Below are 15985 nucleotides of genomic sequence, written 5' to 3'. Positions count from 1 at the left end.
CCCCCCAAGGAACTTATCTAGATGCATATTGAGCACTTTAAACCCCCAGGTGCTTCACAGAAGTTTATAACGCAGAGCCATGAAAATAAAAAATAATTTTTCTTTCCTCAAAAATGATTTTTTAGCCTGGAATTTCCTATTTTGCCAAGGATAATAGGAGAAATTGGACCCCAAATATTGTTGTCCTGTTTGTCCTGAGTACGCAGATACCCAATATGTGGGGGTAAACCACTGTTTGGGCGCACGGCAGAGCTCGGAAGGGATGGAAGGGAGCCCCTGTGTGCCTAAACATTGGAGATCCCCCAGAAATGACACCATTTTGGAAACTAGACCCCCAAAGGAACTAATCTAGATGTGTGGTGAGGACTTTGAACCCCCAAGTGCTTCACAGAAGTTTATAACGCAGAGCCATGAAAAAAATATATATATATTTTCTCAAAAATGATATTTTAGCCTGCAATTTTTTATTTTCCCAAGGGTAACAGGAGAAATTTGACCCCAAAAGTTGTTGTCCAGTTTCTCCTGAGTACGATGATACCCCATATGTGGGGGTAAATCACTGTTTGGGCACATGCCGGGGCTCGGAAGTGAAGTAGTGACGTTTTGAAATGCAGACTTTGATGGAATGCTCTGTGGGCGTCACGTTGCGTTTGCAGAGCCCCTGATGTGGCTTAACAGTAGAAACCCCCCACAAGTGACCCCATTTTGGAAACTAGACCCCGAAAGGAACTTATCTAGATGTGTGGTGAGCACTTTGAACCCCCAAGTGCTTCATAGAAGTTTATAATGCAGAGCCGTGAAAATAATAAATACGTTTTCTTTCCTCAAAAATAATTATTTAGCCCAGAATTTTTTAATTTTCCCAAGGGTAACAGGAGAAATTTGACCCCAATATTTGTTGTCCAGTTTCTCCTGAGTACGGTGATACCCCATATGTGGGGGTAAACTACTGTTTGGGCACATGCCGGGGCTTGGAATTGAAGTAGTGACGTTTTGAAATGCAGACTTTGATGGAATGCTCTGCGGGCGTCACGTTGCGTTTGCAGAGCCCCTGATGTGCCTAAACAGTAGAAACCCCCCACAAGTGACCCCATTTTGGAAACTAGACCCCGAAAGGAACTTATCTAGATGTGTGGTGAGCACTTTCAACCCCCAAGTGCTTCATAGAAGTTTATAATGCAGAGCCGTGAAAATAATAAATACGTTTTCTTTCCTCAAAAATAATTATTTAGCCCAGAATTATTTATTTTCCCAAGGGTTACAGGAGAAATTGGACCCCAAAAGTTGTTGTCCAGTTTCTCCTGAGTACGCTGATACCCCATGAGTGGGGGTAAACCACTGTTTGGGCACACGTCGGGGCTCAGAAGGGAAGTAGTGACTTTTGAAATGCAGACTTTGATGGAATGGTCTGCGGGTGTCACGTTGCGTTTGCAGAGCCCCTGGTGTGCCTAAACAGTAGAAACCCCCACAAGTGACCCCATTTTAGAAATTAGACCCCCCAAGGAACTTATCTAGATATGTGGTGAGCACTTTGAACCCCCAAGTGCTTCACAGACGTTTACAACGCAGAGCCGTGAAAATAAAAAATCATTTTTCTTTCCTCAAAAATTATGTTTTAGCAAGCATTTTTTTTGATTCGCAAGGGTAACAGGAGAAATTGGACCCCAGTAATTGTTGCGCAGTTTGTCCTGAGTATGCTGGTACCCCATATGTGGGGGTAAACCACTGTTTGGGCACACGTCAGGGCTCGGAAGTGAGGGAGCACCATTTGACTTTTTGAATACGAGATTGGCTGGAATCAATGGTGGCGCCATGTTGCGTTTGGAGACCCCTGATGTGCCTAAACAGTGGTAACCCCTCAATTCTACCTCCAACACTAACCCCAACACACCCCTAACCCTAATCCCAACTGTAGCCATAACCCTAAACACAACCCTAACCGCAACACACCCCTAACCACAACCCTAACCCCAACACACCCCTAACCATAACCACAACCCTAATTCCAACCCTAACCCTAAGGCTATGTGCCCACGTTGCGGATTCGTGTGAGATATTTTCGCACCATTTTTGAAAAATCCGCGGGTAAAAGGCACTGCGTTTTACCTGCGGATTTTCCGCGGATTTCCAGTGTTTTTTGTGCGGATTTCACCTGCGGATTCCTATTGAGGAACAGGTGTAAAACGCTGCGGAATCCGCACAAAGAATTGACATGCTGCGGAAAATACAACGCAGCGTTTCCGCGCGGTATTTTCCGCACCATGGGCACAGCGGATTTGGTTTTTCATATGTTTACATGGTACTGTAAACCTGATTGAACACTGCTGCGGATCCGCAGCCAAATCCGCACCGTGTGCACATAGCCTAATTCTAAAGGTATGTGCACACGCTGCGGAAAACGCTGCGGATCCGCAGCAGTTTCCCATGAGTTTACAGTTCAATGTAAACCTACGGGAAACAAAAATCGCTGTGCCCATGCTGCGGAAAAACTGCACGGAAACGCAGCGGTTTACATTCCGCAGCATGTCACTTCTTTGTGCGGATTCCGCAGCGGTTTTACAACTGCTCAAATAGAAAATCGCAGTTGTAAAACCGCAGTGAAATGCGCAGAAAAACCGCGGTAAATCCGCCATAAATCCGCAGCGGTTTAGCACTGCGGATTTATCAAATCCGCAGCGGAAAAATCCGCAGAGGACCAGAATACGTGTGCACATACCGAAACCCTAACCCTAGCCCTAACCCTAACCCTACCCCTAGCCCTAACCCTAACCCTAACCCTACCCCTAACCCTACCCTTACCCCTAGCCCTAACCCTAACCCTACCCCTAACCCTACCCCTAACCCTAACCCTAACCCTATTCTAACATTAGTGGAAAAAAAAAAAATATCTTTATTTTTTTATTGTCCCTACCTATGGGGGTGACAAAGGGGGGGGGGGTCATTTATTATTTTTTTTATTTTGATCACTGAGATATAATCTATCTCAGTGATCAAAATGCACTTTGGAACGAATCTGCCGGCCGGCAGATTCGGCGGGCGCACTGCGCATGCGCCCGCCATTTTGGAAGATGGTGGCGCCCAGGGAGAAGACGGACGGGACCCCGGCTGGATCGGTAAGTATGATGGGGTGGGGGGGGACCACGGGGGGGGGATCGGAGCACGGGGGGGGAATCGGAGTGCGGGAGGGGTGGAACGGAGCACGGGGGGCGTGGAACGGAGCACGGGGGGGCTGGAATGGAGCACGGGGGGTGGAACGGAGCACCGGGGGGGGGTGGATCGGAGTGCAGGGGGGGTGATTGGAGCACGGGGGGGTGATTGGAGCACGGGGGGAGCGGACAAGAGCACGGGGGGAGCGGAGCACTGGACGGAGGGGAGCCGGAGCAGTGTACCGGCCAGATCGGGGGCTGGGGGGGCAATCGGTGGGGTGGGGTGGGGGCACACTAGTATTTCCAGCCATGGCCGATGATATTGCAGCATCGGCCATGGCTGGATTGTAATATTTCACCCGTTATAATGGGTGAAATATTACAAATCGCTCTGATTGGCAGTTTCACTTTCAACAGCCAATCAGAGCGATCGTAGCCACGAGGGGGTGAAGCCACCCCCCCTGGGCTAAACTACCACTCCCCCTGTCCCTGCAGATCGGGTGAAATGGGAGTTAACCCTTTCACCCGATCTGCAGGGACGCGATCTTTCCATGACGCCGCATAGGCGTCATGGGTCGGAATGGCACCGACTTTCATGACGCCTACGTGGCGTCATGGGTCGGGAAGGGGTTAAGATTTCTAGTCTCAGGTTTCAGTTCTGTATCTATGAACATTATTCTTGTACTCTTCATGAAATTCAAAAAATGACAGTGCTGGGTGACGCTCTGCTCAGTACCCTCGCTCTCGCACTGTCTAATGGCCTGGACCTAAGTGCCGCCTTATATAATCTGACCCCTTACAGTGGACCTGTGTGGACCAAATCTCCAGCATCTATAAATGTATGCCAACCTTACCGGGGTGTTCCGCTTACAGCTTTCTGCCTCTGTTTACTAGCTGCAGTGCAGACATCATGACTATGAGCTCGGCCACAGGTGCCATCAACGCAGCCTCTGAGTTTGGTGATTTTGTGCCTTGGTCGTGACATCACAAATCTGCAACTGTTAAGTTCATCTGGTGAACGTGGCTCAACGAAGACACAAATGTCACTCTTTGCAATTCACATCCGCAGCACAGGTCACTTCATGCATTTATGTCAATCTCTGCAGCTCATGCATGGAATTTCCCTCCCGTAGCGGCGCTGCTCCAGCAATGTCGGCACAGTTTTTACCTCAGGGTGATGTGACATTGTTGTATCTCGCCAATGAGCGGACACTGTTTCGCTGCTGCCTTTACGATTTTGTCACAGCCGGCATCCCACTAACAATATTGAGAAGCTACAGCCACTCATTGGCTACAGCGGGCATATGGCACTACGTCGCGTCACCCTGCAGGAACAGCGGCGCTGCTGTTGGGGGGTGAGTATCGATTGCTTTTATTTTAGTTGGGGTCCTGATTTGATTTGTCCTGTGTGGGGACGAACTGTATTAAAACTATACATGAAATAACTCTTTTATGGTTCGGCTATGATTTTGCTGAAACCTCAGCGTTTAAGGCCCATAAAATGAAATAACAAGAACATGAGTGAAGTCATCTCCTGCTGCATGCGGTCACTTCCGGTTGTGTGTTTTCTTGGCTTCTTGTTTCACTAACGCTGGCCATTGTATCATGCGATGGGAAGCACCTGGCCTCTGAGGGCACATCCTGTGAGAACAGCGGAGTGCCTCACACACCAGAGGGAAGACGAAAGCCTGGTTATTAAGAGTATTCTAGAAGATCTAGACGCAATTACATTGCAAGCTGAGCCGCAAATGTCCCTGAGTCACTGTTGTTATTCAAAGTGAATGAAAACCTATAAAACCTCTTCGCTTCTACGTGCTAATGTTTCACAATAAATGACACGCTGCAGTGTATACACAGGAATTATTTATCAGTTACTTCTGTGAGGTTAATAATCTTTATGGCATGCTCACCTTTCAGCATCGCAGCGGATCTAGTGATCTCTGCTCCATTCGGAAGGCACAAGGACTGCTGCATCCAATCCCAGGTGGCTGGAAGAGTGTGTCATCAGGGAAATATCCGATTGTGATTGACTGCAGCGGTCCTGGTGATTTCTGAACAGAGCGGACATGCAGAGCACCTACGCTGTGTGGGTACTGAAAGGGGAGTACGCCTCAGTTAATAGAATTCAAGGATAAAAAAATGAAAATGTGTTCAAATGTTGAACAAACTCCCTTTATGGCCCCGTACACATGAAAAATTTTCTGACCCACTGATATTGGCAGGATTGGCCTATCATCTTTTGTGTTCAGACGTGCTTTCACATTGTATACAGGCACCTGATGGGGCTTACATCCGATTCCCCTCAAAACGAATTACGACTTATGCGTCAACAGGGCCATAGACTATAATGGTGCCAGCAGAGTGAACATGCGCATTGCCGTGCATCATTTTCAGGCGTAGAGGCGGACACCCAGACGTAGTAGACCGGGTGGCCCATTTTTCATTCAGCAGATGATGTAGGGCAGTTTGAATGAAAATTTTCTAGTCATCCAACCCTTTTGTCCTCCGAGAGATAAGTCCCTTCTATCATCTCTTCTGTCTCCCCACTGAAAATGCCTAAACGCTGTGTCAAGTGGACCGTTCGCCATGACATGCAGCTCATATTTAGTCTGACTCATCCGCTTCAAAATTTCCCCCAACTGTTCTGGTCTCTGACACAACATGTCTTCAGAAAAATGCTGGCTGCTACAATCCTAAATCAATCAAAGTGGTTGACTGCACTGAGAAATAAATTTCTCTGGCAGATCTTGTATATTAATGTGAATATATAACCAAAAAGATGGAGAAAAAAATAAGGAGAATGGAAGAAAAAAAAAAAAAGTAACGTTCTGTCTATCCAGATTTCCAGTTGCTGGTTGTTTAGCTGCTGGTGTTTCTTTCCTCCCTAGGGCTACATAGTAAAGTCACCTGTTTTTAAATGCGCCATAACCTGGTCCTTGGGATTACACAATGTATGTGTTTCTTCAGGAAGCCCTGCTCATTTCCGCGGATTTCATGCGTGTGATATTCCTGCAGCAGTTGGATGAGCATCTGTCAGAACAGCTGGCTCCAGATTCATCACACCACATACGGCAACCGAGAACAATGAGAACTGGAGTGTAACGTTCTAGCACAGTCTGAGTACAGGCATCTTACCCAACTAATATTTTCCCTCATTCTTTCTTTCAGCTTTAAAACCATCATTCACTACATAGATAACCAGTTTGAGCGCTACCTTCATGACGAGAGTGGTCTGAACAGACGCCATATCATTGATAACCGTGTGCACTGCTGCTTCTACTTTATTTCACCGTTTGGACACGGGTAATGTACAAGTCTTTGTGGTGGAGAAGCTTTCCTCAATCATTATAATATATGTTCCTCATAAACTAGATTTCTGTATGAATTTCTACGCTGTATATTGTTTGTATGAATTGATATGCTGAGGCACATAAGGCTATGTTCACACTTCAGGTTTCATAGCCCTTTATCAGAAACAGAACTTTTCTTGTAGTAAAAAGGCAAAACTCTACAAACTTGTGGACCTGTTTGCACACTTCAATTTTTCCACGGGTAAAAAATGCTGCCCTTAACAGTACCAGCATCAGCGCTGTGAACGGGCGGTCCTGTAGCCTCAAGTATGCAATTTGAATAGTTTCGGCCACATCCTGACTGGACTTGTCGGCCTCGCTCAATACACTTGCATTGAGTGAGGCCACACGCGTCTAGTCGGCACGTGACCGCATGTATGCAAAAAGCGTACTTGCAGTCTGGCGTTCGCCAGCACCGTAGGATCCTTACAGCGCATACTATGCACAATGTGAGGGTTTACAAGTCTGCAGTCACGTAAAAGCGACTGCAGACTTGTAGCCTAAGGTCGGACAACCCCTTGAAAGAATTGAACAATCAAACGCTGAAAGCAATTCTTTCAGCGTTTTTGCAGTTTTTCAAGGAAAAACGTGTTGATGTGGGACTGTTAACCTTTGTGCTGTGTTTTTAATAATGATGAAGTGGATTGGCCGTTGTGATAAGGCTGTCTGCTGCATCTTCTTTCTAACAAGCGGCTTAGCAGCAGGGTAATCTTTCTATACTTTGTGTTAGAGGGTATGCAGATAATGCTTGGAGCCGTCATTGACTGGTTTTGTAGGTTAACTCCTCATTACAGAAAGTGTATTTAATCTACAGTATGCCCCAACAGTAAAGTAGTGGGAAATAAGGCCATTTATAAACTGCAGTCATCACCTTGGCCCTTGGTTCATAAATGACTGAAAGGAACAGGGAAATAATTTTAATGTCTATATTTGCATTAGGTGTCTTGAATTTTAGGTAACTTCAGAAAAAATGTTGCATGATCCTTGAACAGAGAACCGCCTACTCACATCACCATCTTTCTTAGGTTGAAGCCATTGGATGTGGAATTCATGAAAGCGCTTCATGGGAAGGTCAACATCGTCCCCGTCATTGCTAAAGCGGACACCTTGACTCTAAAGGAAAGGGAGAGGCTGAAGAGGAGGGTAAGTGAGATGGGAAGATTAAAGAAGTTGTTCACTACTCGGACAACTCCTTCTCATGCCACATGTTTGGCCCCGATTAAAATAAAAAAGCCTATACTCTCCTCCTGTGCCCGCGCTGTTCCAGCGGTGTCGGCACTCGTGGTCCCGGGGTGGTCATATGGTTGTTATGACGCCCAATCAGCGCTGGCGTCACTGCCCCCCCCCTTCGGTCAAATCAAACATCAAGAGGAAGTCAGGGCTGCGGCTGCTCTCTATCTTTTTTTTCGATATTCAGTTTGTCCAAAGGCAGGGACAGAGACACTAGCAATGATTGGGCAACGGCACGTGAGTCTTGAGAACACGAGGGCCGACATGGCTGGAGGTGAGTAAAAGATTTTTTTATTTTCCCAGGGCCAAACATTTAAATCGAGAAGGGTTTGTCCTAGTAGTTGACTACCCTTTTAAGCGTGGGGGTCAGTTTATAAAGGATGTTGCAAAAACCTTTGACTTGTGGTCACTTAATACTTTGTATTCTCTTGCGATGCTTCTAAGTTGCAGGTGTGATACGAATCTATGAAACATGCAGCATAAACTGCTTTACAACTGACATGAGGCATGACCGATACAGACCCGACTTCTATATATTACATGGTTATATAGCGCTATCATATTCCACAGCGCTTTACAGACCTCCTCACTGTCCCCACTGGGGCTCACAATCTGAATTCCTGGTCAGCCTGCCTTTGGACAGAGGTGGTCTGGTGTGGAATACATATAGCTTTATTCAGGACTAGCCGAAGAGCCCGGCGTTGCCTGGGCATAGTAAATATCTGTGGTTAGTTATAGCACGTCACTTCTCTTATTTTCCCATCACGCCTCTCATTTTCCCAATCACATCTTTAATTTTCCCCCTCACATCTCTCATTTTCTCCCTCACACCTCTCATTTTCTCCCTCACTCCTCTCATTCCCGCCTAACACTTGTCATTTCGACCTCACATCTCTCATTTTCCGATCACTACACTATTTTCCCTCACTCCTCTCATTTTGCACTCACACCTTTTCATTTTCACCTCACACCTCTCATTTTCACCTCAGTATATACATGTTTGTCATCTCCCTTATATATAGTATACACCTGTATGTCATCTCCTGTATATAGTATATACCTGTATGTCATCTCCCCTGTATATAGTATATACCTGCTGTGTGTCATCTCCCCTGTATATAGTATATACCTGTATGTCATCTCCTATATATAGTATATACCTGTATGTCATCTCCTCCTATATATAGTATATACCTGTATGTCATCTCCTCCTATATATAGTATATACCTGTATGTCATCTCCTTCTATATATAGTATATACCTGTATGTCATCTCCTCCTGTATATAGTATATACCTGTGTGTCATCTCCCCTGTATATAGTATATATCTGTGTGTCATCTCCCCTGTATATAGTATATATCTGTGTGTCATCTCCTCCTGTATATAGTATATACCTGTATGTCATCTTCTATATATAGCATATACCTGTATGTAATCTCCTCCTGTATGTAGTATATACCTGTAGGTAATCTGCTCCTGTATATAGTATATACCTGTGTGTCATCTCCTCCTGTATATAGTATATACCTGTATGTCATCTCCTCCTGTATATAGTATATACCTGTGTGATCTCCTGTATTAGACCTCGTTAACACGTTATTTACTCAGTATTTTTACCTCAGTATTTGTAAGATAAATTGGCAGCCTGATAAATCCCCAGCCAACAGGAAGCCATCCCCCTGGCAGTATATATTAGCTCACACATACACATAATAGACAGGTCATGTGACTGACAGCTGCTGTATTTCCTATATGGTACATTTGTTGCTCTTGTAGTTTGTCTGCTTATTAATCAGATTTTTATTTTTGAAGGCTAATACCAGACTTGTGTGTGTTTTAGGGCGAGTTTCGTCTGTCAAGTTGTGTGTGTTGAGTTGTGTGTGGTGACATGCATGTAGCGACTTTTGTGAGATGAGTTTTGTGTGGCAACATGCGTGTAGCAACTTTTTGTGTGTCGAGTTGCATGTGACAGGTTAGTGTAGCAAGTTGTGTGCAGCAAGTTTTGCGCATGGCGAGTTTTATGTCTGGTGCCTTTTGAGTATGTGCAAGTTTTGTGTGAGGCAACTTTTGCATGTGTTGCAAATTTTGTGCATGTGGCAATTTTTCCGCGTGTGCAAGTTTTGCGTGTGGCGAGTTTTCCATGAGGTGAGTTTTGCACTTGTGGCGAGTTTTGCGTGAGCCTAGTTTTTGCATGTGGCGAGTTTTGCGCGTGGTGAGTTTTGAGCAGCGACTTTTGTGTTTCGACTTTTATGTGGCGAGGTTGGTGTATGTGTGGTGAAATGTGTGCTGAGGGTGGTATATGTGTTCAAGCACGTGGTAGTGTGTGGCGCATTTTGTGTGTGTGTGTTCATATCCCCATGTGTGGTGAGTATCTCATGTCGGGGCCCCACCTTAGCAACTGATCGGTATATACTCTTTGGCGCCATCGCTCTCATTCTTTAAGTCCCCCTTGTTCACATCTGGCAGCTGTCAATTTGCCTCCAACACTTTTCCTTTCACTTTTTCCCCATTATGTAGATAGGGGCAAAATTGTTTGGTGAATTGGAAAGCGCGGGGTTAAAATTTCACCTTACAACGTAGCCTATGACGCTCTCAGGGTCCAGACGTGTGACTGTGCAAAATTTTGTTTCTGTAGCTGCGACGCCTCCAACACTTTTCCTTTCACTTTTTTCCCCATTATGTAGATAGGGGCAAAATTGTTTGGTGAATTGGAACACGCGGGGTTAAAATTTCACCTCACAATATAGCCTATGACGCTCTCAGGGTCCAGACGTGTGACTGTGCAAAATTTTGTGGCTGTAGCTGCGACGGTGCAGATGCCAATCCCGGACATACACACACACACACACACACACACGCACACATATATATATATACACACACACACACATTCAGCTTTATATAGTAGATGTTGTCCTTCGTTGGGGGGGCATGTAGCAGATCTGGAGTAAAGCCAGTGTTAGTGGTAGGGTGAATTCACATATGGCAGCTTTGTTTCAGATTTTGCTTGCAGATTTGTGCAGAAAAAATGTGGATAAGCTGCATGCCGTATGTTTTCCAATCTTCAGCCTGCTGATTCTGCAGGTTTGCGGAAAAAGTCTGTTGCGCGTTGGCTTGCTTGATTTTGCTTGGTACAGCGTTTTTAAGAGCATACCAACTGCACCATCACTGTTAATACATCTCCCCTTTTTCATTTTTATCCATATGACATTATGCATTTCATTTTATTGGATTTGTGATGTTTTTTCCACAAAAACAACCTTACATATTCACTACCTAGAGGTGTACCTGGTATTTTTGGTTTTTGGCATTTTTTGATACAGGAACTCCCTTAAACCTTGCTTTCCTGTACCCTTTTTTCTTTCCTGATCTGAAAGGAAACTATAAAATCTTTATCACAATACTGTGTATGCCAGACACTGGGCTGCATGCGATTCGTGCTTGGCAGGCGCTCTCTCCGCACAAAACAAAAGCAATTCTTTCTCCCTGTTCCTTGGGAATTCAGAACGGTGGACCTCCTTACACCAAGGCTGTTCTCATCACATTAGTGTGCCACATTTGACGTATATGTCAAGAAACCAGGCTCCTGTTAGGTACGCCATACATGTCCCTTCACCCAGTAGTGGCCAAAGGAGTCTGCTCCTGATATACATTGGCATACCATTTTTTTTTTTCTGCGTAGAAATGGAAAATTCAAGATTACTACTTTCTTTTTTTCTTTTACATGGGTATCCTCCAAAAATAAATACAAATTATGTATGCGATATATATTTATATACAGTATGTCACATAGTATGACTGCAGGCTTGTCATTCTAGACCAGACAACAAAATTATCCTGTGAAACGTTAAGAAATTGCAACTATTTTTTTACAAAGCCTCCTCATTTCTGGAGCTCAAACGTAATTGCCAGTATGTTTTGGGTCATAGTCCATATGTTTTGTGAAGCGCCGTCCAATCAACCTTGCTACATTAGGTGGAATCTGGCAGACTATAGCCCTCTACACATCAGAATTCATCCGTTTGCTTCTGACTTTAGTCACATAATCAATAAATACTATTGACCCAGTGCCACTGGCAGCCATACATGCCCATGCCATCACACTGCCTCCACCATGTTTTACAGAGGATGTGGTGTACTTTGGAGCATTTGCCATTTCAAGCCTTCTCCATACTTTCTTCCTCCCATTATTCTGATACAGGTCGATCTTCGTTTCATCTGTCCAAAGAATGCTTTTCCAGAACTGGGCTAGTTTCTTTAGATGTGTTTGACAAAGTCTAATCTGGCCTTTCTACTTTTAAGGCTGATTAATGGTTTACACCTTATGGTGAACCCCTCTGTATTTGCTCTCAAAAAGTCTTCTGTTTATGGGAGACTTAGATACTGAAATACCTACTCCCTGTAGTGTAGTGTTTTTTGCTTGGGTATATGTTATGAATGGGTTTTTCTTTATCATGGAAAGGATTCTGCAATCAACCATCACTGTTGACTTCCAGGGCTTTTTAAGTTCTCCAGCTCACTAGTGCTGTTTTTTTTTTTTTTAGAATGTACGAAACTGCTGATTTGGCCACTCCTAACATTTCTGCTACAACGTTGATAGATTTCTTCTTTTTTTCTGCCTTATGATGGTCTGTTTTTCTTCCATTGAGAGCTCCTTTGACAGTATGTTGTGGGTTCACAATAATGGCTTCCAAATGCAAATGCCACACCTAGAATCTGCTCCAGACAGTTTACCTACCTAATTGGTGATGGATTATAGGGAATAGCCCATGCAGCTCATTAAAAGAGCTTTGAGATAATTGACTAATTACTTTTAGTCCCATTAAAAAGAAGCACCTACATATTAAAGAGCTGTAATTCCAAAAACCTTTCTCTAAGGCTGCTTTCATACATCAGTTTTTTGCCATCAGTCACAATCTAGCGAATTTTGAAAAAAACGGATCCAGCAAAGTTGCCGCAGGATCTGTTTTTTTTTTTCCATAGACTTGTATTAGGGACGGATTGTGACGGATGGCCTCACGGTTCATCCGTTTTTCGCTGGATCCGACGAAAATTGTTTATCCGGCGGCCGGAGAAAACGGACATAGTAATTTTTTTTGTGTCCGTTGATGAATCTGTCTGTTTGCTAGAATGGAAGCCTATGGCCCTGGATCCATCAATTGATGGAATCTGGCGACGGATTTTTATTTTTTTTTTAGGATCCAATTAGCTGGATCAGCTAGTCGGATCCGGCGGAAAAACATCAGTTTTTAACAATCTGCGACGGATCTGTTTTTTTCCTCTCCAAAGTTTGACTGATTGTGACTGATGGCAAAAAACTGATGTGTGAAAGCTGCCTAATTATGATGTGAATATCCTCAAATTAAAGTTGATCTGCACTTTTTAGCCCATATTGATTATATAACTGGAATGGTATATAGGTTCATGAAAAATAAAAATGTTTCTAAAACATAAATTTGCAGCTAACATACAATTGTGTATGTTTGTAAACTGGAGATGTGAGATAGTAATCATAGAAGCTGAGATATTTCTGGACTTTGTTGTTGTCCACCTTTTTAAAGGGCCACTGTCACCCCCCTCCAGCCGTTATAAACTAAAAGAGCCACCTTGTGCAGCAGTAATGCTGCATTCTAACAAGGTGGCTCTTTTAGTTTTAGGTTCAAGTATACCCCAAATAAAGCGTTTTTATACTTAGCCACAATTCCTGTCTCTAGCCAGGGAGGCGGGTCCTCACATCCCAGCTCTAACCCCTCCTCTGCCGTCACTCCAATCTTCCTGCGCTTTCGGCGCCGCCCCCTCAGCGCTGTGTACGTTTCAAAACCGGCGCCTGCGCAGTGTACTGCTGTGCTGCGCAGACGCAGTGAGCTCTGGCCGTCTGACATCCCAGCCAGGCTTGCAGACTGCGCGGGCATTGTGGCCAGCCACCTTTGGAATCCCCGCCCCGCACTGTGTTATGCATTATGCACAATGCGGGGCGGGGATTCCAAAGGTGGCTGGCCGCAATGCCCGCGCAGTCTGCAAGCCTGGCTGGGATGTCAGACGGCCAGAGCTCACTGCGTCTGCGCAGCACAGCAGTACACTGCGCAGGCGCCGGTTTTGAAACGTACACAGCGCTGAGGGGGCGGCGCCGAAAGCGCAGGAAGATTGGAGTGACGGCAGGGGAGCGGTTAGAGCTGGGATGTGAGGACCCGCCTCCCTGGCTAGAGACAGGAATTGTGGCTAAGTATAAAAACGCTTTATTTGGGGTATACTTGAACCTAAAACTAAAAGAGCCACCTTGTTAGAATGTAGCATTACTGCTGCACAAGGTGGCTCTTTTAGTTTATAACGGCTGGAGGGGGGTGACAGTGGCCCTTTAAAGGGACTTTAGAATATTTTAGTAAATGCATGTATTTTGGGGATAAAAATCAATTTTGCAATGTGTTCCATTGAAAATGTATATCACAGTTTGTCTGCTGTCTCCTCTGTGTTGTTTATTGCTGGCTGCAGAATGAGTTAGCTGAGAATCCAGGAGTGACCTTGTTCGGATGGGAGAGTTTGTAGCTCTTATGTTTTTTTTTTTTTCTGATCTCTGCTGATTTGAGCTAAAACAACATCAAAGTTAATTAATTTATAGGCAAACAAAGTGCCTGCAAGAGCTAAACTCTGCAAAACGTTTACTGAAATCAATTGCAAAAACTAGTCCCAAATACATGAATTTAAATTATAATATGAAAAAAAATATTTCTGTAAATTGTGTTTATTAAAGTGAATAACCAATACATAGGCAAAGTAGAATAACAACATAAACAATCTAATTAATAGAATCATACCTACATTTCTGGCATAAGGTTAACGACCTATCAATGGGAAAGAATAGTAAATTATTTAAATCGGATCCAGACCATGGAGGTTAGTTCGATCAGATGAACAGTGTTCAAAATATACAGGCATCTGAGGTCACTTCAAAGGTAGGTCAGGATCTAGATAACCAGGAGTGTAATTCTGGGGTTTCCCTAAATGCTATTCAGGGAGCCCAAGTGTTGTAAATTTTTTTCAGAATCCCCAGTGGTCTGGTTTATCAACTGTTCCATTCTGTAAATATCATTAAGTTCCGCAACAAATTCAGAACGTGAGGGAAATTTCTCTTGTTTCCAGTACCGAGGAATCAAATTCCTAGCAGCCATGAGGAAGTGTCTGAGAAGATCCTTCTTAAACCTGGATATCGACCAGTCACATAAGGACAAAAGGGCTAATTTTACTGTGTGCTGGACCCTACGGATGGATAATTTATTATAGAGATCAAAGATTGACATCCATAATTTCTTTATAGGCGGGCAATCCCACCAGATGTGGACATATGTTCCTTTTTCTTCTATGCATGTCCAACATGTGTCTGGAATCGCCAGGAAGATGACATGTGCCAAGGAAGGGCATCTATACCACCTTGATAAGATCTTATAGCTCCTCTCCTGCGACACAGAACACAACGAGGTCCTAAATGTAAATAACACGATCCCCAGATCATTCTCCCATTTTGAGAAAAATATTGGAAATTATGTTTTTGGTGTTTGACCCCTTTGAAAAAGATTATATAGCAGAGAGACTGTGTGGACCGGAGACTCTCCGGTGATACAAAGTTCTGCAAATGGAGAAAAAAAACCCTATTTCAATCTGATCTATGGGCATCGTGCAAGCTGTCATTCTCTAATGTAATGTTACCCATGTAGATCACTCTACAGTTAAAGTTCCTTGTGTTCCCCTTTTCTTGGGGCTGTTTTACAGTTTGATATCTTCGCTTGTTCAGCATTATATTAGCAACTTTGAAAAGAAAAGGAAAATAAAAATAGGTAATATTGCGATACTTCTTTTGAAAGTTTAGGCACTACAGCTGGAAATGCGTTGTTTGGCCAGCAAGTCCTACAAATGTATCGAGCCTGTCCAAATGGCTTTTCTGTAATTATTCTTCGCAGTTTACTCTCGACTTTCCCATATGAAAGCGTAGCATCCCTTTTGCACCCATCCCCCCTTCTCTTCCGATGTTCCTTAGCATGTTGTTTTTGGGTGTCGGAGTAAAGCGGACTTTATTTTCTCTGGCAGCAGGTTTTTTTTTTAATGTGCAGCTGTATTGTAAACTTTAGAGGCGCTTGCTGTAAAAAATCATTTTTCCCGCCATTGTTTGAGCACAAGGATGTTATCTAGGAAATCACCCGTCCGACAGATTTCTCTTGTTCCCTTTTTTTGTTTTGACTCCTGAGCCGGACTTTGTAGTTAGTGT

At 44.1% G+C, this 15985-nt stretch overlaps 1 protein-coding gene across 1 annotated transcript in view; it reads left to right on the top strand.

Annotated features, from left to right (window-relative positions):
* Positions 1-15985, top strand: part of LOC138669751 (septin-2A) — a 91279-nt gene that overhangs the window by 28241 nt on the left and 47053 nt on the right. Inside the window, exons 6-7 of the mRNA XM_069756479.1 lie at positions 6315-6449; positions 7522-7639. Of these exons, the coding sequence (XP_069612580.1) occupies positions 6315-6449; positions 7522-7639 (253 nt within the window). The remainder of the gene's footprint in view (positions 1-6314; positions 6450-7521; positions 7640-15985) is intronic.

This window comes from Ranitomeya imitator, chromosome 1 (assembly GCF_032444005.1).
Source record: "Ranitomeya imitator isolate aRanImi1 chromosome 1, aRanImi1.pri, whole genome shotgun sequence".
In the NCBI taxonomy this organism is placed as follows: Eukaryota; Metazoa; Chordata; class Amphibia; order Anura; family Dendrobatidae; genus Ranitomeya; species Ranitomeya imitator.
The sequence above is the reverse complement of the archived record's forward strand: the minus strand, read 5'-3'. Positions and strand labels throughout refer to the sequence as shown.